The sequence below is a fragment of the Colobus angolensis genome, unplaced genomic scaffold, assembly GCF_000951035.1.
Source record: "Colobus angolensis palliatus isolate OR3802 unplaced genomic scaffold, Cang.pa_1.0 Scaffold14, whole genome shotgun sequence".
Taxonomy (NCBI): domain Eukaryota; kingdom Metazoa; phylum Chordata; class Mammalia; order Primates; family Cercopithecidae; genus Colobus; species Colobus angolensis.
In genome coordinates, this window is record NW_012114488.1 from 22,308,331 (window position 1) to 22,333,816 (window position 25,486).

Consider the following 25,486-nt stretch of genomic DNA (forward strand, 5'->3'; position numbering starts at 1 on the left):
CTATCTTTCCCAGGCGCACGATGCGGCCTTTCAGCCCAGACTCATCGAGCGAGGATGCCGCGCTGAGAAGCTTCTAAGGCTCAGGGCCTGCAAAGCCCAGGAGCCGGCTGTAGGTGTCCTTAGCAAATGCCAGATCGCGCGCACCGTCCCAGCAAGTCCCGAGCGAGTGTGGGACAGGCAGCAAATCAGTGCCCCCCCTGGCCAGGCAGAACTAGTCGAACTTGGAAGTAGGGAGCAGGCGGAGGCCGGCGCTTAACTGTAGCTAGGCAGGCCGGGTCTGGCTTTGGGCCCTGGGCCTTCCAGCCGGGGACTCTGCGCCTGCGCCCGCCTGGCCGCCGCCCGCTCTCCCGGCGCCGCAACTGTCTGGGCTGCTGCGCGCCGCCTAGGTGTCTGGGCAATCCATGGGCAAGAGCAAGGGCCACGATGACAGATTACGGCGAGGAGCAGCGCAACGAGCTGGAGGCTCTGGAGTCCATCTACCCTGACTCCTTCACAGGTGACTTCCGCGGCCGCAAGCCTGCAGCCGCCCCGAGGTGGAGTGGGACGGGCAGGAGCCGCCGCAGCTCTGGGCCTCCTAGGCTGGGGTGGAGAAGGGGACCGTGAGGCGGCGCGGCCACCTTGCCCTCCACTCTTCTCAAGTTCTTCAGTCACTTACCAGCAACCCAGTGACTTTTCCCCCCTTCTCTGCTTGTCCCCTGAAATCTAAAAGTCCGAGTGATGCTGGAAGGTGTCAGGCCTGAAAATTGAGTCGGGATTACTTTGGTTTCTGTGTAACCTACAGCAACCTGAGATTTATAATACGCTAAGAGAAAAGATACTCCAAGTGAGATTCGTTTTTCCACAGCCGCAAGGATGTTAGTTTTCACATTTTCACCTTTCTTAAGGTAGAAAGTGTTTTTCATACGATGCTGTTTTAGTTTATGGGATTCAGAATACTGTTCTCAGTTAGTCAGATAGGTTTTGAGAGTAGTGTAGTCCCTGAAGTCTGCCGGTTTCTTTTCTTATGGAAAAAAAAAAAAAAAAAATCTGGCGTTCAGCAGAATGCCTAATGGATAATGTGGCCCAAAGTTCCGTTCTGCTATAAACTCGTAGGTTGTTAGATTGGAAGGGAGATTAGACATCATCTAGCCTGGGGATCCTGCTGCAAGCCAAGGTCTTGGGGGCTGAGGAAAGCTAAGTGGCTTGCTCTGGACTGTCCGCCAGCGAGTTAGCGGCAGGGCTGGTACCAAGAGTGACGTCCGGAACGCTTGCCTGTTCCTTCACCTTCCAGACATGCGGGACTTGGGCTTCAGCTCCAGCTGAGAATGGGGAGAGCAGAAGATTACTTGATAGGTTGGGCTAATGTAAAATATTATAATGAGAAGTTCATTAGGTATAATTTAGAGGATGAGATTTCTCTCTTAAGCCATACTTCGGATGACTATAAAAATGCTACATAACCATATCAATATGGCTCCTCTGAGATTTGAGAAGCGGCCAAATAAAGCCAATATGAGTGAGTAGAAACTAGGTGTGTGCGTTTACATTCACCATCCTTTCCTTCGAGTGTTGCCTATCGTTGATAGTCAGAATTTATAGTGGAAGGTGTATTACTTTAACTCATAAACTCCAACCCCTCTCCCTTTCATCGTTTAGCTTAGTTTTCTTGGTTCCACCTTTTGATCACTGCTTGCAATGGTAGCAAATTTTGTTCTGCTTTGCCAACAGGCAGATGTCTCTCAGCTATCCCTGTATAGCTCCAGTCCTGTTCATGTTCTCTCTCACCAGCAGTACCTCTGTGCTGTGAGGATGTTAAGGGGATGAGTGAAGAGGGGTTTGAGAGTGTCATTAACTGGGTGAGTGTGTATGGAGTCTGGCTCCCTTCTTGCTTATATGTCTGTGTCTAAAATAGAATATAGGGTCAGTTGTTGGATATATTCTTAATCATGTTTGGTCATTTCCAGAACTTTGGAAATGTAATAGATACGAACACTGTAGGCAGAGTCAAGAAAGCAGGATATGCTATTCTTTTCATTTCTTTGGACATAAGCTATTGCTCACTAAATCCTATGCATATAAGCATTTATAAAACTGATACCTTTTTTTGTTTTTAACCCTGAAATAATCTTGTAGGTATTTCAAATTGTACTAGGCCCTCACAGCTCTGGTATAGTTCACTATGTGAAATTCTTATCAGATGCCCAAGTGCTTGAGGATTCTGAGCCAGGGTAATAAAAGACAATTTATGAATCTTTTGATGCATTCAGGTATTCTGCACTATCAGATGAGCCATCTGTCTCTAACTCCTGTCAACATTTCTACAAGCTTTGCAATAAATAAATTAAAATGAGATGTCTTTATTTATAATTCTTAGGGAACATTGCCTTCCTAGTGATCACGTTCTTTATGAAACCTCTTGGGGAAAAGGCAGAGGATTTTGAAATAAAATGTTTCCATGTCTGATCTTTTAAAATCTTGGAGATTTGCAAGATTTGCTGTTTTAAAGCCTTCTTTTGTATTTATGATTCCATACTTTTGTATTCTCATGCCAGGTTTAAGAAAGAGATCTTACTTGTGTCAGTTGGCCAAGGAACACTAAATGAGAGTTTTGTAACTTCATTTTGAATCACACTTAATTATTAAATTTGGTTAATACTCAATGCTATTGAGGAAGGAAATATCCTTTTTTTTTTAATGGATGACTGAGTGCCTGACAAAGAAGCATTTGTTAAGTACACGTGACCCCATGTGGATGCTGAAGAGGCACAGTCCAGCCCATAGACCTAGGCACATAGATTTAGCGTAACCTCAGAATTAATTGCTTTGACTATTTGCAAAGTACTTTTGGTCCAGTGTTGCATTTGTTGTGATGATAACAAATCATAATACAATTTCTTCTTTTTGCCTATTCTGTAGCTTGATTGCACATTGATCCAACCCTCCTAACAACTAGTCTTCCAAAATATAAATGGACTCTCCTGATACCACATTCTCCTTCAGTAGTTCTTCACTTGACAAGGTCCTGCTAAGGTAGTAGAATTTGGTTATTTCAATTTATGTATTGAAATCTCTGGCTGTGGGGAGTTTTATTGAAACAAATTTGTTGGCATCAGGTTAACCAAAAGCCAAGTTTCCTTAATGCTGTTTGCCTTACAAAGAGGAGTACATAATCCTGTATTTCTTTGTCAGTACCTCTAAGCAGCAGCCATTCACATTTGACAGTTATAATTGTATCTTGAGATAGGTAAGAAGTCATCTTGTAAAAGCAGTTTGTTCTAAGTCATACTTTTTGAAAGGTCAGACACTCCCTAACAACCAGAGGTACTTATTTTAATATGGGCTCTCTCATATTTTGTGGAAACTAAAGGTAATTTGTGTATCTCTTAATGTACCTTTTAGCTGCTACCTCTTTATCCCTGTTTTCGACAAATCTTTAATTCTGTCAGTTTCACCACCATCTGTCCCCTAACGTCTCTCTGCCCTTCCTCTATGGCCAACAGCTAACTTTCTTCCTTCCTTCCTTTCCTTCCTTTCCTTCCTTCCCTTCCTTCCCTTCCTTCCCTTCCTTCCCTCCTTCCTTCCTTCCTCTCTCTCTCTCTTTCTTTTTTTCTTTCTTTCTTTTTTCTTTTTTCCTTTCTCTCTCTCTCTCCTTCCTTCCTTGCTTCCTTCCTTTCTTCCCCTTACCTTACCCTTTCCTTTCCTTACCCTTTTCTTTCCTTCTCCTCTCCTCTCCCCTCCCCTCCCCTCCCCTCTCCTCTCTCCCTTCTCCCTCTCCTTTTTGAGACAAGGTCTTACTCTGTCACCCAGGCTGAAGCACAGTGCCCCAGTCAGCTCACTGGAGCCATGGACCTCTGGACTCAAGTGATCTTCCCACCTCAACCTCCAGAGTAGCTGGGATTACAGGCTTGCAGTACCATGCCTGGCTAATTTTTGCATTTTTTGTATCAGCAGAGGTCTTGCTCTGTTGCCCAGGCTAGTCTTGAACTCTTGGCCTCAAGGAAGTCTCCCGCCTCCGACTCCTAAAGGGCTGGGATTATAGGCATGAGCCACTGCACCTGGCCCAGCTCTTTTTCTCAATTTTTTTCTTTTTTTTTTTTTTTTTTGAGAGAGTCTCCCTTTGTCACCCAGGCTAGAGTACAGTGGTACCATCTTGGGTCACTGCAACTGCCACCTCCCAGGTTCAAGCAGTTCTGCCTCACCGTCCCAAGTGGTCGGGATTACAGATATGTGCCACCATGCCTGGCTGATTTTTGTATTTTTAGTAGAGACTGGGGTCTCGCTATGTTCCCAGGTTGGTCTTGAACTCCTGGCCTCAAGTGATCCACCCACTTCAGCCTCCCAAAGTGCTAGGATTGAGTCATCATGTGCTAGCATGAGTCACCGTGCCCGGCCCTCAAAAGTATTTTGAATTACTTACAGTGGTAGAAGTCTGGCATCCTTATTGAAGACTAGTCTTTCTTCCGTTTACCCTAACTCACAGTAATGCATGGTAATGGGATTGGTCTTTTATCAGAACTTAGGAATTATCTATTTCCGTGAATTCAATTAAGTAACTTTCCCATCCTTATTTTAGTTACTGCCCAACTTTGAAATATCCCTTTTTATATTTTTAAAAAATACTTATTTTTAATAAGATTAGATTCAGCTGTGACAGAAAACCCCCAATAACATTGGGTTTTAAAAAGGTAAAAACTTATTTTGCTCTTGCTTACATGCTCTTGCACATGCAAGAGAGTTTCTATGTGGCAGCTCTATTTCAAGAACTCCTCAGGGACCCATCTTCTAATGTAACTCTCTGTCATCCCTAAGATGTAGTCTTACACTCATGGCCAAGATGGTAACATTCCCTTTCCAGGAAGTAGGATGAATAAAGGAAGGAAGAAGAACAGAGAGAAGTGAGAGAAGGCAAGTTTCTTAAGGAAATTTCCTGGAAACTGTCAGAGGGCATATCTACTTCGATCTTTTTAGTGGGAACTTGGTCATTTGGTGAGGGCTAGCTGGAAATGAAACTGGGAAATGTAGTCTTTATTCTGGGTAGTCAGTATGCTGAGTTAAAAGTGGCATAACTTAAATAAGGGGAGAGTGGATATTGGGGGACTTTTAGCAGTACTTCCCAACATCTTTTTTCTTTGCTGCACTTGCTTCACGTTTTTTCTCTATAGTGGCGACTTTATGTAGTGTCCTTAGACAAACCACTTAGCCTCTCCAAGCCTTAGTCTCTATATCAGTTTAATGAGAAATAATGTGAGTGGAAATACCTTATACCTTATAAATGTAAAACAAACATATGATACTCTTTACTAGAAATACCATCTTAGTTGATTTTTCCGGTAATATGGCTTCATAATTTCTTGTGTCTTTCAACTAATGATTTTGATTTCCACTTTTTTTTAGCTCCACATGGGCGTTGCCACACCTTGAAAATGCCACCTCTAACATTTTGGCCTCTGAAAATTACTCCTTCCCATAACCTTTGTACACTGTAGTTCTTTTGTTCCCATGCTTTTTATTGAACATGCATCTCATGATTTCTCATGGATTGGTAGTTCAGCAGTTTCTTTCTGGTCCATCTTGCCTCCCTATTCTATCTGGCTCCCCAGGTCTGGCAGTTCACTGATATTCTTGCTAACATTCCCATATTTTTTGGTTTCCTCATTTACCAGATATTTACTATATGCATTTTTTTTAGGATCTCAGCTTGGGGAACAGACATCAGATGCATTTAGGGAGAGGGGATGGTCTGAGTTGTTTTGGAAAATTTAGGTGTAATGACAAGTTAACAAGTAAATGAGACTAGGGAAAGGGTATTCCAGCCTGGGACGCACATATGCAGAAGTAGGACTCTGAGGGATCAGAATATATTCAAAGGACAAGTTATTTGGGTATTAGAACATGAAGTGAGAAGTGAGAGTCATGGAAAATGAGACTTGACCAATAAGCAGGGGCCACATCACAGAGGGCTTTGTCAGGGACTTAGATGTGATCTGACAGGGCAATAGGTCATTGCCCATTTTATTCCCACACAGACCATATAGTGCATATTGTAGACACTGCCACATCAGACTCAGATTCTAATAGGTGGGGTGACTTCACAAATAAAATAGACTTTGAGTTACGCGTATTTTTTAGTGTGCTGGCTGTGATTCTACCCCTTTCTCACAGCTCATTCCAACACACTGTATATGGATAGGGAACTGCTGCCGTAAGCAGGTAACAATGTGATGAAATCTGCCTGCTAGGAAACTGACAAGAGACAGTGGGCAGGATGGGGTAGAATGAGGAGAATCATTCTTCACCTGCTCTTGAAACTCACTTCCCTTGATTTTCATAACACTGTTTCTTCTTGGGTTTGTTTTTACTTCCTCTGACTTTGTTCTCCAAATTGAGGATTCCTTACAAAGCTTATGTTGGCTTTTTTTCTTTGTGTTACATTTCTGATGATCTCATTTAGTCTAATGGCTTGTGTAGATGATCCCAAACTGAATTAAAGCCCAGCTCTCTTTACCACCATTCGCCCATTTCTGATTGCATGTTCAACACTTCTAACTCAGTCCTAAAGTGTCCCTAAAATATATCATGTCTGATTTTTTTGTTATTACTCATTTTTGTTAGTGGCATCACATTCTCAACCTGCAGCCTGCCAACTTAAAATATCATCACCACCGTTTCCCGCTATTCCCATTGCTGCTGTCCTAGTTCAGGACCTCATTACCTTTGCCTGGATTATCGCAATAGTGACCTAGTTTCATACTGCCTGTAGTCATTTCCCTCCTTTCATTTTATGCACTGTTGTTAGATTTGTCTTCCTATGTTTTGAAAACAATTCTGATCAGATTATTGCTAAAAAAAAAAGATTGTGTACAACTAAACTTTCAACTGTATTTTCATCTAGTTTTCTTCGCTCACATAAAAGTTCAGCAAACGGAATAATTTCTTATTCCTTATATATATCTTTAGCTTTCCCACCATTAGGCCCTTACTTCCATGGTGCCCTCAAGTGCATTTCCCTTCTCCATCTCTGCTTGCCAATATGCCACTCATGATTCACAGCCTAGCTCAAATGACTTCCTTGGAATTTCTCAGCTGGAAATATGTTTTCTTTTTAAATGATGCTCTATATAGTTTATTCTGTTTGTTCAGTTACTACCTGATATCCTTGGACAAATTATTTAAAAGCGCTGTATCTCAGTTTTCACATCTGTAAAATTGGGATGATAGTATATTTAATTCTTAGTATTATTATTATGTTTTTTGAGACAGAGTCTCGCTCTGTCACCCAGGCTGGGGTGCAGTGGCCAGATCTCAGCTCACTGCAAGCTCCGCCTCCCGGGTTTACGCCATTCTCCTGCCTCAGCCTCCCGAGTAGCTGGGACTACAGGCGCCCGCCACCTCGCCCGGCTAGTTTTTTGTATTTTTTTAGTAGAGACGGGGTTTCACCATGTTAGCCAGGATGGTCTCCATCTCCTGACCTCGTGATCCGTCCATCTCGGCTTCCCAAAGTGCAGGGATTACAGGCTTGAGCCACTGCGCCCGGCCACATTTAATTATTTTTAAGACATATTTTACATTTAACATCTCTGAAATATGGACTTGTCTTATAATCAGTTACATGTCGGTTTAGTTGGCAGCTTATTTTTCTTTCTTAGTGGTACGTAAAGTGTATCTCATACTTGATGGCATTGAAAATTTAGTGAATTATAGTAATAGTATAAATCATGGTCTTGTGCTAGAAGTACAGGATTTTCGTGTAAATGCATAGCGTAGCACAAGCACAAAGTGATGCTCAAAAAATGTTACCTGTTGTAATTGAGTATTGGTTACCCCTGACCTATAGCCTCAGGGAGTTCTAGAAAGTGGTAATAAGTTGGAATGTCATTGGGCTGATCCCTTATTTCTATAGTTGCAGTGTTTGCATTTCATGACTTGCTAAAGTTGGTCATGAAAGGAAATAAGAATGAAATACATCAACTATATTTTGCATGTATTTGTTAAAATATAGACGAGGCCAACCATATTATGGCTCTATTATAATAACCTTTCAGTGGGTTGAAACTTTTTTCAGCATGGGCTGGACTACCCAAGACCTATTAAAATATGAATCTCCTGAGTCTTTTATCTAACACTTTTCTAGTAATCACAGGTGTTCATCATTTCTTAAAGTACCTTAAATTCAATTAAAATGAAGACATCTATCTTGAAAATAATTGGTTTGGGGTTTTTTATTTATTTATTTATTTATTTATTTATTTATTTATTTTTGAGGCAGAATCTTGCTCTGTCGCCCAGGCTGCAGTGCAGTGGCACAATCTTGGCTCAGTGCAGCCTCTGCCTCCCAAGTTCAATAAATTCTTGTGCCTCAGCCTCTGGAGTAGCTGGGATTACAGGCATGCGCCACCATGCCTGGCTATTTTTTGTGTTTTTAATAGCGATGAGGTTTCACCATGTTGGCCAGGCTGGTCTCGAACTCCTGGCTTCAAGTGATCCGCCCACCTCGGCCTCCCAAAGTGCTGGGATTATAGGCATGAGCCTCTGTGCCCAGCCAGAAAATACTGTTGATAGTATATATTTATAATGGCTTTAGAAAGTTCCCAGGTAGGAAAAGTTGAATAGTTTCCATGATTGCTTCTTCAGTGATCTGTTGCTCTTTCATTTCTGAAAAAGCCTGCAGAGCTGCTGCCAACCTTAACAGGTACCAGTGCTTCCTGGACAAGGAATGAGGCATAGGCTTTTCTCATAGGCTTAGCAGCCATCCCTGGCGGCTTGAAGTGTCCTTGTTTACTTTTCACATGGTTCTGAGTACAAGTTTTCTTCGTTGATGTTTTTCCTCCTTTCATTCTATTCATTTAGTTCTTTTATTGGGGCAATATTGAGTTTCTAGATACTGCCAGATACTGATCTAGGAGCTCTCATAGAGTTGTTACAGCGTTCTTGTTGAGGAATAGATAATAAACAGAGATGAGTATTAGATAGACAATAGGCTATAAAATGACATACAAAACTTTGTTATTTATATAAATGTTGCTTTACATGTTTCGTCTTGCTGAGTAAATTACATGCAATCTGATGTTTACATTCATAGCTATTTGATTTATAATTCTGTGAAAGATGGTAGAGGCTTAGTAAGCATGTGTGAAAGAAAGTTTGGTTTCAGAGATGATGTGGTAGAGAATGACAGCAAGAAGACACCAATTTTACCAAATCAGTATTTACTGTTTGTCATGGAGATTCTGAGTTATATCTCACAATACATGAGTATAAAAATCAGTGAAACATGAATAGCAGTGGGTAGTTTCAGGTGGGAAACATGAAACACTTTGCCATTATGTTTGGGATTTTTTTAAGAATGTAATTTTCCATGTATAGGTGGAGATTTTAAAATAAAAGGTAAACTACTTAATTATTTTAGTTGTCTTGGTAAAACTCCAAGAGGGTTATCTACCATAGTTATTTCTTTCCAGATTAAAGACAACCCTGCATTTAAATACAAAGTTGATGGTAATTTTATCATTTCAGTGTTCTGTTTAGTCTGTATTTCTGGAAATGGAAATATAGCCTAGGGACCAGTTTCCAGGAGGGATAATTTGCTAATAAGGAGAAGTATCTGCCTTAGAAGGCATTTCAATAACTTCTGTGTGTATTTTCTTGCAGTATTATCAGAAAATCCACCCAGCTTCACCATTACTGTGACATCTGAGGCTGGAGAAAATGATGAAAGTAAGTCTCATAAAAAATACTTGTGGTTTTTCTAAGCTTCTCAGGAATTTCATTCATTCTGTAGGCATTATGCTGGATATGGCCAGTGTGGAGGTGCTAAGGGGCTGTTACGAATCTACTATGAATGTTGTATATTTCTAGTCAGAATTTACTGTGTGAACATGATTTCTAGGGAAATAGAGAGGAAATTAATGAAATATAGTCTGGCACAATAAGCTTAGTTTTTAAAAGTGAAATAGTAATAATTTGCCACAATGATAAACTTTATTTTTTTAGTTTACTTCTTAATTTTTTGGTGAGAACATTTAATATCTAATCTTGGCAATTTTTAAGTATACAGTATATTGTTGTTAGCTGTAGTAACAATGCACTACAGTAGATCTGAAGTTACTCATCTTGTCTTAAACCTTTTATCCTGTAACTAGTATCTCCCCATCCCTAATATCAGTTATAAATCAGTTATAATATCAGTTATAAAATATCTTCTTTCATGTATGATTTTATTTATTTTAGTCTTCTCCGTTTTTTCTAGTCTAGCTGTTTTGTTAGACCTTTTCTGTTGTTTTTCTAATGTATTTCATTTATTTCTGTTCTGATCTTTATTATTTTCTTCCTTGTGCTGATTTCATGCCATTTTTTCTTTTTCTAGTTCTTTGAGGGGCATGTTAAATTGTTTCTTCAGAACTTTATTTTTATTTGATGTAGGCATTTATTGCTATTAACTTTTCTCTTAGAACAACTTTTGCTTCAACCCATAAGTTTTGGTGTGATGTGTTTCCATTTCCTTTTTTTTTTTCTTGTTTTAAAATTTTTTAAATTTTAAATATTTTTTAGAGACAAGGGTCCCACTCTGTTGCCCAGGCTAGAGTGCCATGGTGCTCTGTTAGCTCACTGCAGCCTCCAACTCCTGAGTTCAAGCAGTTCTCCCACCTTCAGCCTCCCAAGTAGCAAGGACTACAGACACATGCTACCATTCCCAGCTCAATTTTTTACTTTTTTGTAGGCACGAGGTCTCACTCTGTTGCCCAGGCTGGTCTTGAACTTCTGACTTGCAATGATCCTTCTACTTTGACTGTCCAAAGTACTGAGATTACAGGCATGAACCCCAGCACCTGGCCATGTTCCATTTTCCTTTGTCTCAAGATATTTTTAAAATTCCCTTTAAATGTCTTCTTTAATGCATTGATTGTTTAAAGTCTGGGAGGTAATAGGAATGGTGAGATGTTGGCCAAAGGGTACAAAGGTTCAGTTATGCAAGATGAGTAAGTTTGGGGATCTAATGTACAACATAGTGACTGTAATTAATTATAGATAATACTGTATTGTATACTTGAAATTTACTAAAAGAGGTGATCTTAAGTGTTCTCACCACATACACACACACACACACACACACACACACAAATCATAATGATGTGAGGTGATGTTAATTAGCTTGGTTCTGATAATCATTTCACAAAATATATATGTATATCAAAACATCACATTTTACACCTTAAATATATGCAATTTTTATTTGTTGAGTATACCTCAAGAAAGCTGGGGAAGAAATAAAATGAAAAAAAAAATCTTGTTCCAGCAATAAAACTAAATAATAAAAGAAGAAAGGAAATAATAAAAGAAGAAAGGAAATAAAAGAAGAAAGGAAAATGCTAATAAAAGAAGAAAGGAAAATGCTAGAAGATACTGTTTCTTACTGACCTCTAACACATAATCTTTTGCAATTTTTGGTTTATAAAATTCCTTGTTAATATCATAACATGAAAAATAAAATATCAAACCTGCAAATTTTAAGGTGCTTTTTTTCCCCGTCCATGAAGAGCAGTATAAATTTGTATTGCTTCATCAAAATAAGTAGCTTTTAATAATATAAAATGTGAGTTACACAAAAGATGGCACTCTGGGAGAAAGATCATTGTAATAAAAAGTATTAACAGAAAATGTTTCGCACTACTGCTTAGTTGCAGACTGCCTGGTGGAATTGAGGACTCAGTGGCCTGCGCTGCAGAGAGGCACCTTGCACTGACATGCCCATAGGAGTTTTACTTCTGTACAAATGTGAGATTCGTAAATTGACACAGTCTTAAAGAGTGAGGGGGAATTTCTAGATGAATTCGGTTAAAAGTTTCCCATACAACGTTTTATACTGTCGAAGTCAAAACGGTGCCATCCAGCCACTAATTAGCCCTGCTGACGTTGTGTGGATTTAAATATAGATTCCAGGGCTACAGCCAGATCTTCTGCAGGTAGGAACTGGCTCTGGTAGAGGCTGAAAGTCAGCATACGGTAGTAGTTTTTAAAAATGTGTTGTATTCAGTGCCTTTTGTTTATCTTAGGAAAAGTTTTTAATGAGTGGCGTTTATTCATCCTCTTTCTCAGACATGCAGTCTGGTAAAATACCAATACGTGGTAAATGTGCTTCATGTGTAAGTGTGATTTTTGGTAATCCCATGATTTGTTTCACTTATCTGTTGTGGTATGTGTTGTTTACATTAGTGATTATCCATCTGGTCTCTTACTAACCTTTTTCTTCATAGGAAAATCTGTTGTGCTACTTTTTACTGATTCAACAAAGATATCTACCTCTATTTTTTAAGGTATTCACATCAAACTCTTATCTTGTGTCTTAGCTGTCCAGACTACCCTCAAGTTTACATATGGTGAAAAATACCCAGATGAAGCTCCCCTTTATGAAATATTCTCCCAGGAAAACCTAGAAGATAATGATGTCTCAGACATTTTAAAATTACTAGCATTACAGGTAAGGAAATAATAATTTTATGTTTTGTAGCAGCATGTGTTGGCTTTAAATATTACACATTAATTTCAAGAGTTAGAAAATGCTATTGTGTAAATAGTACATTGACCAAGCAGAATTCATGATACATAATCACAGAGCATCTTTATTTTTGTTTCCTACTGTCCCTTTAAAATTTGAGTAATAGAATTTGTCCCAGTGCCCCTGCTTAAAACTCAGTCAGCCCCATGGCTTTTTTGCTCATGTCATGAGTGATAAAATGTCCAATGGGTACTTTAAGTTGTAAACAGTGTTTTGATTTGGTTTTTAGAATGCCTAGTCCCATATGTAGCTACAATTTTCAACTTTTTAAAAAAATTAAAACTTCTTCCCTCTCTTACTTGTTATACTCTAGTTGCCTATAGTCTGGGAAAAGTACTAGTGATTGATTTTTTTCTCCCATCTCTCCTCCTCCCGAAGCTTACAAACAATAGTAATGGCTTATGACCCCTTTATGAGGGGAGGCTTATGTGGAAATAAAAATGGATATTAAAAAAGGTTTTACTGGATTAATTTTATTGTGGGATAGGCTACCCATAATCTGGGCTTGGCAGGTATTTAAAATATACTTTCGCCTGGGTAGAGAGTTTTCATGGGGTTCTTCAGAGTACTTATACCACTATCTTAAAGTCAGAAGTCCTACCTTTATTTGTTTACTCTAAGAAGAATTGACAGAAAACCTATCTCCACCTTAGACGTGACTTACGTATTCTAAAGACCAGTGGTCACCAAAATGTTGATGTTATAAAAATATCTGGAGCTGTTGCACAATGAGGAGTGAAAGAAGATGTATCAGATAGGAATTTTTGCTGATCTTGGGCCCTATTCACCTTGTTACCTAGCATAAAGTTATGCTAATTCTAACATCTTTTTTTTTTTATATTTTTATTTTTTTGGAGACAGAGTCTTGCTCTGTCACCCAGGCTGCGGGGCAGTGACATACATGATCATGGCTCATGCAGCCTTGAACTCTGGGGCTCAAGTGATCCTTTTGCCTTAGCCTACCAAAGTGCAGGGATTACAGGCATGAATCATCTTGCCCAGCTCTTCGAACATCTTCTAAAACATTGCAGAGAACCTGGGATGGTTATGCTATATTCAGTCAGTCACACCTTAATGAAAATTATATAGTCTAAGTGAATTTTTCCATGTTTTTAATATTTTATTTGTACTCAAACTGTCTCTTTTCAAAAAGGCCGTTTTTTGTTCTTTGACACCTTCCTGAGCCTCAGGTGTGTTCAGGGAATATTTGTCCTTTGTTTTCCAGAAAATAATTGTTATAATTTTCCGGTATCAAAATAATAAATTCATATTACAGAAACTCAGAAGATACAAAAAATCATGAAGAAGAAGAAAATAAAGAATATTACTAATTGTACCCAACATGTATAATTAATTGTCTATTAAACATTTTGGTGTGATCTAATGGGAGACTTTTTTTCCTTATGCTTATATCCATAGTCCCCCTCTCCCACCCAAGTTAGATCATTTTATGCATAATATTTTATAACATCCTCTTTTTCACATAATATATGTGAGCATCTTTTCATTTCAGTTAAACATATATGAGTCATTATGTTTGGTTATTGTATAGAATCTCATTGTATGTATATGTAATTACTCTTTTTATAAAACAATTTACAGTTGTCTCTCATTTTTGCCTGATATATAATTAACATATAATTAAGAATTAGTATATAATTCTTTCAGCATTCTTATATATCACTACTTGTAAGTCCTTAGAGCAGGTTCTGTTTTGTACTCCTAGTGCCTGGCACATAATAGACACTCAAATGTTTGTTGAATAAATGAAAAGAAAGAATTGCTGATGAGTATACTAGTTCGGTGTTTCCTGGAAGTAGGATTGCTGGATTAAAGGGAATGCATACTTAATAATTTCATACATACTGCTAACTTAGCCTTCAAAATGGTTGTGCCAATTTATGATCTCACTGTAGTCATTGTGGTATCTGTTTTCCCACATCTGCTAATACCAGATATTTTCATTTGGACATAAAAAGATGACAAGGTGAAAATGGAATGTAATTATAATTTGCATTTTAAAAATACTAGTGATGTGGAACTAGTATGACTTCCGAGTTGTCCAGTTTCCATGTGAATGATTATTTTTTTGCTTTTCTATTGGAATACTTAACTTTTCTAAAAGATATCCTACTTTTATTGGATATGAAAGTTTTGTTATTGAAATGTGTCAAGCATTAGGTTGAGTGAACAAGAAAGACACCATCCCTGGTCTCACTGATTTTTTTTCTCTAGTGAGCAGTGTGGATTAGCAAATTGGAAATCATTCTGTATGAAAAATGCTGTGATGGAATCTTATGAAATATAAGGTTATATGGGTTGACATAGACAAAGTTCTGGAGAAGCTTCCAGGAGTAGCTGAGAGCTGTAGGAAGAGTTGGCCAGGAAATAGAGTAGAAGAATTTCAGGGTAGAGGAACAAACTTGTTAAAGGATATTGAGGTGAGAGAGAGCAAGTGATTGATTATTTCTACTAGAACTTCTAGTCACACAAAATTTATTGAACTTAGGATTTGAAGTTGGTGGTGATAAGTGGCGTAACTAAAGAGGCTACTGTCTTCTTTGAAGGGTCTTCTAAACTGTTCACAAAATACGGATTTGGTCCTGATTGGTTTGCAAAGCTATGAAGGGGTTTTAAGCAAGAGACTGACTAGATCAGTTTTGTGGTGCTTCAGTTTATAAATTGATTAGTTCTCTCTGTGACTCTCTCTCTCTCTCTGTCTCTCTCTCTCTCTGTGTGTGTGTATGTGTGTGTGTGTGTGTGTGTGCGTGTGTGCGTGTGTTTATGTATGTATGTATTGAGTGGTCAGGGGAGGTTGATGTTAGGTTTTAAGATCATAGCTTTTAAGAAAGCCAGTTAGGAGTTCCTTGTATTCCAAGCTGAAAATGTTGGTACTCTGGGCTAGGCTTATAACAGTGTTGATGGACAGACTTATTATGACTTTTAAGAATAGATCAGTAGCAGTGATGGAGCTTATAATGGGATGGGGATGTTCAGGCTGGGTGGGTGGTGGTGTGATTTGCGGAGATTGATAATCCAGGTATAAGTTTTGAGGAGAAGATGATGGTTTTGTGTTGAGATGACTGTGGAACATCAAGTCACTGCCCCAAAATAGTCAGTTTTAATATGGGTTTGTCACTCAGGAGAAGTTTGTTTAGTCATAGATATAGGATGGTTAGCATAGAAACACCACAGAGAAGCCCCAGTGAACTGGATTGTAGGAGCTAGCTTGAAGCCTAGTACTTACAGGGCCCAGGAGATGCAATACCTATTCAGATGCTGCTGAGGCCAGCCCTGTCAAAGAAATGTTTAGTAATCTCTGCTTCTAGCACTGAGATTCTGGCTAGTATATTTTCAAATTATTTTTGTCTTCTTCATTGGAACCTTATCTTGTTACTTTTTTTCTGCCTTCAAATCACCAACTTCCTAATAGCCTTTTGAGTTATATCCTTTTCATGAGTTTGAGATGCTTTTATATTTGGTTTTAAACCATTTCAAATCTAAAGGAAAAAAAGGTTGATATAGATAAACTACAGTATTTCTTACATTCTTTATTATTCTATTATTTTAGAAATCACTCTGGCCTCAAAATGCAGTTCATTGTCATGGCTCTTAAAATAGAAAGATCTAAAACACTGAAAACACGCTGGAGAGAGGATGTTACTAGTTACTACAGGAAAGAGCTTTCTGAATTTTACCTGCGCGACTGTTAGACAGGATCTGCTGAAATGCAGTACCTGTTTCAAGCTGGATATGGCACGTTTACATGACTTTTTAAATAAGATATCATCATTTATATATATACGCTCACTTAAATGATCTTCTATGGAACTGTATGAACATAGGGTATAACCAAATTAGTAATCATTATAAATGTATGGACTTGTATTTTTCTGAGAGTTTATTCCTCATCATGTTTTTGCATTACATAGGCTGAAGAAAATCTTGGTATGGTGATGATTTTTACTCTAGTGACGGCTGTGCAAGAAAAATTAAATGAAATAGTAGATCAGATAAAAACTAGAAGAGAAGAAGAAAAGAAACAAAAAGAAAAAGAAGCAGAAGAAGCTGAAAAGGTATATTTAAAAGCCTTGTTTTATTGTTTCTTAAATCGGTTTTTGGTTGCTTGGTTGGGTTTTGAGGGTTTTTTTGATCAATAGCAGCATTTTTTTTTTTTTTTTTTTTTAATCACAAAAATAAATAAAAGTAAATTTTAGTCAAGTTTTACTAAAAGTAAAATTGTAGAAGTCCTTCATTTGGTTGGTGGCATAGCATGAGTAATGAATGATAATCAGTAAAAGTTAGTAAAACTCATGCAGATAAGACCAAGAAGTATAAAGATTTCACCTATGATATAGAGCCAGGGGTGTCCAATATTTTGGCTTCCCTGAGCCACATTGGAAGAAGCATTTTCTTGGGCCATACATAAAATACACTAAAAATAGCTGATGAGCTAAAAAAAAAATTGCAGAAAAAAACATGTTTTAAGACAGTTTACGAATTTGTGTTGGGCCACATTCAAAGCTGTCCTGGGCTGCATGTGGCTCTCTGGCTATGGGTTGAACAAGCTTGGTGTAGAGTTTAGAATTATAAATCCCCTATACTACAGTGAATTGAATAGTTACTAAATGTAAAGAAAACCTCATATTTTGAAATAAAGTGATAAAGCAATGATTTAGTATTAGAAATTGATGTGTATTCAAAACATGTCATTATTGACAGTGTATTAGTTCGTTTTCATGCTGCTGATAAAGACATACCCAAAACCGGGAACAAAAAGAAGTTTAATTGGACTTACCGTTCCACATGGCTGGGGAGGCCTCAGAATCATGGTGGGAGGTGAAAGGCGCTTCTTACATGGCGGTGGCAAGAGAAAAATGAGGAAGAAGCAAAAGCAAAACCCCCTGATAAACCCATCAGATCTCATGAGATGTATTCACTGTCATGAGAATAGCACGGGAAAGACAGGCCCCATGATTCAGTTACCTCCCCCTGGGTCCCTCGTACAACACATGGAAATTCTGGGAGATACAATTCAAGTGGAGATTTGGGTGGGGACACAGCCCAACCTTATCAGACAGCAGCAGCTTTTCCTCTGAACAGTGAATAGCTGTGGTGGTAAATACAGTGAATACGTTGCATATTATCTTCGTTTTTCGTAATAAGTAAAAAAAATGGACTACTCCAAAGTATGTTGCCAAAACCAGTGAGAGTAGCCAGTGCAGGCAGAAATCAGTTTAAATATTTCAAAAATTCAAACATTAATTTTTCTGTTTTTCTAATAAGGGGTTATGTTTATTTACTTAGAAGATACTATTAGGATTTATTTGTTTAACTGCTGTTTCATTAATCTGGTGACTTTTTGTTTTTATTAAGCAATTATTCCATGGTACTCCAGTTACAATTGAGAATTTCTTAAATTGGAAGGCCAAGTTTGATGCAGAACTCTTGGAAATTAAAAAGAAAAGGATGAAAGAAGAAGAACAAGCAGGAAAAAATAAATTAAGTGGTATGATTCCCTTGCCATTCCTGTTCTTCCTAAACCCTCCTGTATCATTTTTTACATAGCAGGAGGATCATTTTGTCAGATTTCTGTAAGAAAATAATATACCTAGGCATCTAGGACAAAAAGAGAAAACATATCTACCAGATGATATTTCTCTGCTCATAATTTGTAATTAATTTTTATGGCTTATCTTTGATATAAGTATTATAATTGCTAGATCCTATGAGAGAAGGACATTCAGGATCATGTCTTAGAAGTAGTAGAGTCAAACCCATTTGTTTTTCTAGTACCCTGAGGCAGAGTGGGTTTTCACTTGTTCCATTTTAACGCAGATACGTTTCATATGCCACTTAGCTACTGAATACATTCAGAAATGTATTGAAATTCACAGAAAAAAGAGGTTTTCAAACTTGCTTTCTAAGTGTCGTAGTGAAAACGGAGAAAAACTATGCCATTTGAATTAAACATACTTTTTTTTTAAGGGAAACAACTATTTGAAACGGATCATAATCTTGACACATCTGATATCCAGTTCTTGGAGGATGGTAAGATAATATTAGAATTCCACATGTAGGATGGGCACAGTAGCTCAAACCTAGAATCCCAGCATTTTGGAGAGCCAAGGCAGGAGGATTGCTTGAGCCCAGGAGTTTGAGACCAGACTGGGCAACATAGTGAAACCCTGACTCTATTTAAAAAAAAAAAAAAAAAAAAAAAATTCCACATATATATAATGTAGTCTCTTTAATTTTGAACCATGAAAATCAAACTGAACTTTATTTATTGTACATTTTTCCTCCCAAGGCTGTTAAAAAATACATTTTGGAGAATAAATTCTAGTGGTTGACCAATTTATACATCTGAAATGAATGTTGTAATTCTATAGCAACATATATTTTAAATTTTTTGGTAACTTAAGCAATATCAAAGATAGAAATAGATAGACAATGATGATCACACTATCCTCACAAATAGTAAACCAGGTTATTGTGACTCAGGTGACCTGTTTTCTTCAAATTTCTAGTATCACAGATCTGTGAAAACTATTCCATGGTCTGTCATGGAGCTTGTAAAAACCTCATGTTTAACTTCTAGCATTCCCTCTCACCAGCCTTTCATATGACTCTTAATGTATTTGGAGCATCTAGTCCCTTGTGCTTTTCTCCTATGACCTATCCTCTTTTCCATCTATCCATCATCCATTCATTCAGAAATATTTATTGCACTGTCCTGGCCACTGAGGATATAGCAGAGTACAGTATGGGCCAGTTCTCTCCCCTTGGGAGCTTGTGGCCTACATGTGTTTTCTTAAACTGGGCTCCATACTCAGTCACACCTCTGATAGCACTCTAGAGTTCTGTACTTCATTAACCTTTTGTTGTGTCTGTCTTGCCAGTTGGGAATCCTTTAGCTTCTGGCCTTTCAGCCTTGTTCTGAATTACCTGCTGAAGAAGGTTAAGAAGCAGTATTGATATAGCTTACTGCTAAATGCTTTCTAATCTAAGCTAGGCCTTTACTGACAGGCAACATTTTAAAGTTTTTGATACCTTTTCCTTTTCTGATTTATTTTATTTATTTATTTATTTATTTATTTGAGACGGAGATTTATTTTATTTATTTATTTATTTATTTTTTTGAGACAGAGTCTCACTCTGTCACCCGGGCTGGAGTGCTGTGGCCGGATCTCAGCTCACTGCAAGCTCCGCCTCCCGGGTTCACGCCATTCTCCTGCCTTAGCCTCCCGGGTAGCTGGGACTACAGGCGCCGCCACCTCGCCCGGCTAGTTTTTTGTAGTTTTTAGTAGAGACGGGGTTTCACCGTGTTAGCCAGGATGGTCTCGATCTCCTGACCTTGTGATCCGCCCATCTCGGCCTCCCAAAGTGCTGGGATTACAGGCTTGAGCCACCGCGCCCGGCCTTCCTTTTCTGATTTAAATGTTTTGTCATTTTCACCTGGATTTTTGTAGTAGCTTCTTAAATTATTTCCCTAAATCTCTTCCTCCTCCTAGTGCCATTATCTATTCTATAGTCATTCCCTGTGAGATGGTATTTCTAAAATCCACATTTAATCATAAAATTTCTCTCCTTAAAATCCTTTGATGGTTTCCACTGCTTATAGGGAGAGAATGACCTACACAGTCTTTCTCAATCTGGCCTTCATCTATGTTACTTTCAGGTGTTTTTTCTCAGGAATTTCATCTTCCAGTTAGAATTATTCAAGGTCTTATATTTTCTCTCTCCCTTAGCATATACCTCTACCTAAAATTGCTTCATCCTGGCTCCTTTTCTTCTTGGTGCCTTCAAATTTATCATGAAGATATTTCAGACTTCATTTGCTCCATGATGCCTTTGCTATGTCTCCTAGACAGAGCTGGTTATTCTTTGGCCAGGACTTAATTGTATTATCTACTTCAGACACACTGAAGAGTGAAGATGTTTAATGCAGAGCCTAGGTATTGTTTCCTGTAGGCTTTAGACATTGTAACTGAAGGCATACCATTGGTTAAAAGGGGAACTGGGTGAGAATGAAGATCAAATCAAATCAATTAATTAACAAGTATGGCTGAGCTTTAACAATGCTTATCTGCCACTACTGGAAGACATAACTCCTCATACAGGTCCCATGGTCAGTGATAATCAATTTTCTATAACCAGGAGAACATATCATCCTTGTCTTCAACTTACAACATGCTACATTATAAATTCTAGTAACCTGTTTTTAATAACTGGATTTTTAAATTATGAACTGGAAACATGAAGTTGCTCTTAAAATTTCAGAGTCTCTACTGACCAATACAAATCACTTGTGGTATGATATGTAGTAATTGTAGTTTGGGATTTCATCACTCCTACCTCACATGCATATTTAGAAATTTCTGTTTGGTAGTGCCAATGAGTTGTATCTTTTATTTCTGAGTATAAGACTAAAGGTGATTTTTTTTTTTTTTTTTTTTTTTTGAGAGCTGGAAACAACGTGGAGGTAGATGAGTCTTTGTTCCAAGAAATGGATGACTTGGAGCTGGAGGATGATGAAGATGATCCAGACTATAATCCTGCTGACCCAGAGAGTGACTCAGCTGACTAATGAACTGTCCCCATCTGCAGAGAGGCTTGACTGCCACAGCATCTGTGGCTATGCTCAGAGGGTTTTGTTTTCCTTTCTTTTTTTCTAAGAAAAAATTATTTTCAGGAGAATATTCTTCTGATAGCTTTCATCATTGAACTTAATAAACTGACCTTAAAATTTCAAATATAAAATGCTCAAGGCTTCTTACTGGTGAGCACAAGGTTACGTATTTAAAATCACCTAATATTGAGAGAGATCCTGCCTATAACACCAAGACTTGAAGGTAGGCTGGTGCTGTGCACATGAGCGAGTTTATACACAGGAAATTGGAGTAACTTGGAATTTCTATGCTGGAGACTGTGGCTACTTCTGGATTTTAAGCGTTGTCTTTTATATGAAGTGTGAGAAAACTGAGGTGACTAGCACATTAAAGCATCTAGATTCTAGCCTCCAGGCACACTAAATTTAAGTCTTCACAAAACCAGGAGGCCCATATTATGATCAGGAATAAAATGAAGTTTAGCCTTCGTTTTGGTCCATTTTGTATTGCCATAAAGGAATATCTGAGGCTGAGTAATTTATAAAGAAAAAGATTTATTTGGCTCACAATTCTGGATGGCCAGGAAGTTCAAGATTGGGTATCTGCACCTGGTGAGGGCCTCAGGCTGCTTCCACTCATGGGAGAAGGGGAAGGGGCACTATGTGTGTAGAGATCACATGGCCAGAGAGTGAGGGTGGAAGTGCCAGGTTTTTGTTTGTTTGTTTTTGTTTTTTACAACTAGCTTTGGTGGGAACTAGTAAAGTGAGAACTCCCTTACCTCTGCTCCCCACAGGAAGGCATTAGTCTATTTATGAGGGATCTACCTGCCATAACCCAAACACCCCACTAGCCCGCATCTCCCAACACCACCACACTGGAGATTAAATTTCAGTGTGGGATTTGGAGAGGACAAATACCCAAACCATAGCAGTCTTACAGTATTTAAATTAGAATCATTTGTGGAGTTTCTAAAAGGTATGCATTCCTGGGCCCCTCTCAGGTTAGATTTACGAACACTGATCCCCAATCTGAATTTTAAAACAGCAAAATCTCATACTAGTTTACAGATGATTCTGATGGACAATCTGGATTAAGAACCACTGTCCTGTAGTTGTGAAGTCTATATATTTTGGTATTTTCTTTGCCTTTTCTCTAATTAACCAGTCTGAAGGAGTTTGAATTTTGGTGGTCGTACATTGTCTGCAAGAGAAACACATTAACATCTATGCACATAGAGTTCTTTGTAGTAATTTCGGATGATTGACTTGGTGGCTCCAGGTAGGAAAGCCAGGCATGAAGCAAGTTATTCAGTCACTACGGTTTTGGAGGACTGACTCTTAACCCCAACAGGAAATCACTTGTGCTATTTTAAATTTATAAAGCTATTATAAAGAGCTGCCTCCAGTAAAAAATACATATGCCACATACCCACAGACAGCAATATTAATCATTTATTATTGGAGTTAGACCTTATAATCAAAAAGCAAATGATTTAAGATAAAATTACCATTGAGGAGTTTAATACTTTTCAAGGAATCTTCACGTCATCCTTGATCCCAGACCAATAGAATGGAATAACAACAGGAATGTTCAGCATTTCCATGCAGGGAGAAATCCAAAAGTTTGTCCTATGTGAGATTTTGCTTTTCCCATACTTTTGAAGCTGATCAGCAGATACATAAGAACCTGGAAGAAGCTGCTCAATTAAGGTTAAAAAAAAAAAAGCAATTGTTAGCAATGTGGTGCTGAAATCAAGACTTAACTTTGAAGTGTCAAGAATGATAACCCACGCCCCATCCTCTTCATGTGATTTTTAAGAATTAGCTTTATATATTTCTCCAGGTATTAAAGTGGATGTCCACCTTTGCCATTTCAGAACCTAAAGGCAGAATCTAATGGTAAAATGAAGACAACCTCGTTAGTTCTAATAACGCAGATATTTTCATCTAGAGTAAATATTTACCATTGGCTTTGTATTCTGGGAATTAGCCCAAGACTATGCTGCTCAAATGGGTGCAAATATACTCTCAGGTTGCAATAGCATGACTAATAGTATTTGAAGCAATAATTGTTCCATCTTGGATTATCGGTTTTGCTCTTTGCTTTGGCAAAGTTTTTGTTTCTCTATTTGTGCCAGTTGTATTAAAATGTTACTAGGTTAAAAACAAACAGATATATTTATTCACTACTGTATCCCTGTAATAATGCCTGGCATGCAGTAGGTCCCTGATATTTGTTGAATGAATGAATTATAGAATAGAGTACAAAATTCAAATGTATGTTAAAGTAAAGCATGAGAGTTCAAAGAAATGTTCTATTTGCCATCTACAACTTGGAATAATATTCCTAGATCCTGCTTCATGCACTTTTGCCAGCAGAGGTGGATGCCTTAGGGAAAAAGTTGGATAAATGCTGATCTAAGGCAACACATCTAAATGGTTATGTGAACATTTCCCAGTTGAGGTAAAACTAAGAGGAATGATAATAACATCTCATCAATTTAAAGGATGAGTTCACTGATTGTACTGTCATACTCCAGAGATACATGTGCCAAGAAGCAAAGAGTGTACACTCTTGTATTCCAGAAAAACGATGATTTGTAAGTGTTCAATATTTGTATGGCAGCCCTTTTAGGTGTAATGAAGTGTAACAGAAAAGTAAGTGAACTACTTCAAATAGCTCTCAATGTTTGTCTTTCAGAGGACATATGAGTCAGGCAGCAAAAGTTGGAGCCATTGTATGATTGTGTGTCAAAATGAGAGTCACACACTTCAAGACCTGTAGGGACTAATTTTAGAAGAAGACTCTTCAGAACAGATGACACATGAAATGTGAGTTTATGTAAACATGTAGATTTGAGTAGCATTAGTTTGTTTTCTGTTTAGGAACTGTATCAAGGTGACAAAGATGAAAGAATGCTGCCAGAAAGGTATATCGTTAAATTTTCAGGCTTCCATTGGTGAAGTTTCAAGTAACCTTTCACTTAAGTTACTTGTGTCAGAGGATGAATGATGGGGTCATTTAAATTGTTGGACAAAGTCATGAAAGGATTTTAAAATTTTGTCATAAAAATAGACAATGATGTTTTTAATTTTACATCTAAAACGAATTTGCATTATCCTGTGTTAGTGACTGAATCTCAACTCAGTTCTCATTTTTTAGTTCAACTTTTAACAACCTTATTTTCATTGACACCATGGACAGCACAGTAAAAAAAAAATACACAATTTTCCTTTTCTGTTATTGATTTGGAATGATCACTTTAAAAGAGCCATCAAATACACCTACATGTTGAGCCACTCTTTATCATTAAGGTGAAAAGTTCATTTCAGTTAAGGTATTTGAGTGCTATTATGTGCCAGCCGTTCTTTGCGTTAATGTTTTTTCTCCTTCCCTCCATGAAGTGAACAAAAAAAATTAATTCAGCCATGAGTTTTAATATTCTGGTCAGCACCTTATCCATTTGTAGCCACACCAACAAATTTATTCTATGATAGACCAAACTTACAAAGTCACTGCAATTTCAGCAAGCCCCATTTCCAACATGAGTGCTGTCCACGGTCCTGAACCATCAATGCTAAATAGTATTTAGTTGTTGATCTTCATCCTGTCATGCAGCTACATATTCCAGGAATACTGAACCAAGTGAGGAGAAAGATAGCAGTGAGTTGCTGCAAAGGAGGGGAGGGGAGGGGAGAGACAGCAAGTGAGAACAAGAGAGACTAGTGGTGATGTTTTTAAATAATTGAAGTTAAAAAGTTAGAGAGAAGAGGTTCTACCCAGTCCACCAAAGCTTTTTAATTTCCTTACAAAATTAACATGATGAATTTTTAAATAATTATTATATTTAGTTTTGTTTTTCCACCTTTTGGCCATTTCTACTACATATTTACTTATTTAAAAAAAATACTTGCTAGACCTTCCTCCTACAGCTACTGCCTATCTCTACCTTTGCAGCTGTTCTCCTTTAAAGAATAATCTCCATTAGTTTTCTTGACTTCTTCATCTCCCTGCACAAAGATGAAGGGTATTTAGCTCTGAAAATCCTTTACTGTTGAATATTTAGATTGTTTTCAATTTTTACATAATGAACAATGCATCATGGGATTATTGGCTGCAAATAAATAGGAAACATAAAAGAAGTTTTAAGTTTAAATTTTTTTTTAAAAAAAAGGTAAATACAAAATATTTGCCAAAGATTAAGGGTTGCAAAGCTACCTTACGATGCGCTCTTTTTTTTTTTTTTTGAGACGGAGTCTGGCTCTGTCACCCAGGCTGGAGTGTAGTGGCCGGATCTCAGCTCACTGCAAACTCCTCCTCTCGGGTTTACGCCATTCTCCTG

At 37.9% G+C, this 25,486-nt stretch overlaps 1 protein-coding gene across 3 annotated transcripts; it reads left to right on the top strand.

The window, feature by feature from the left end:
* Nucleotides 1–207: 207 nt before the first annotated feature.
* RWDD1 (RWD domain containing 1) lies at nucleotides 208–21,295 on the top strand. Of its 3 annotated transcripts, XM_011935061.1 has the most exons (9): nucleotides 208–496; nucleotides 1,708–1,835; nucleotides 2,896–3,009; nucleotides 9,628–9,693; nucleotides 12,324–12,454; nucleotides 16,465–16,608; nucleotides 17,909–18,041; nucleotides 18,521–18,583; nucleotides 21,001–21,295. In XM_011935061.1, the coding sequence occupies exons 6-9, from the start codon at nucleotides 16,483–16,485 to the stop codon at nucleotides 21,120–21,122; spliced, it is 444 nt and encodes a 147-aa protein (XP_011790451.1). In that variant the 5' UTR covers nucleotides 208–496; nucleotides 1,708–1,835; nucleotides 2,896–3,009; nucleotides 9,628–9,693; nucleotides 12,324–12,454; nucleotides 16,465–16,482; the 3' UTR covers nucleotides 21,123–21,295. The 3 variants fall into 3 exon arrangements, with proteins under 3 accessions (XP_011790451.1, XP_011790449.1, XP_011790450.1); XM_011935060.1 differs by lacking the exon at nucleotides 1,708–1,835 and having other exon boundaries at nucleotides 320–496; XM_011935059.1 differs by lacking the exons at nucleotides 1,708–1,835; nucleotides 2,896–3,009.
* The last annotated feature ends 4,191 nt before the right edge of the window (nucleotides 21,296–25,486 follow it).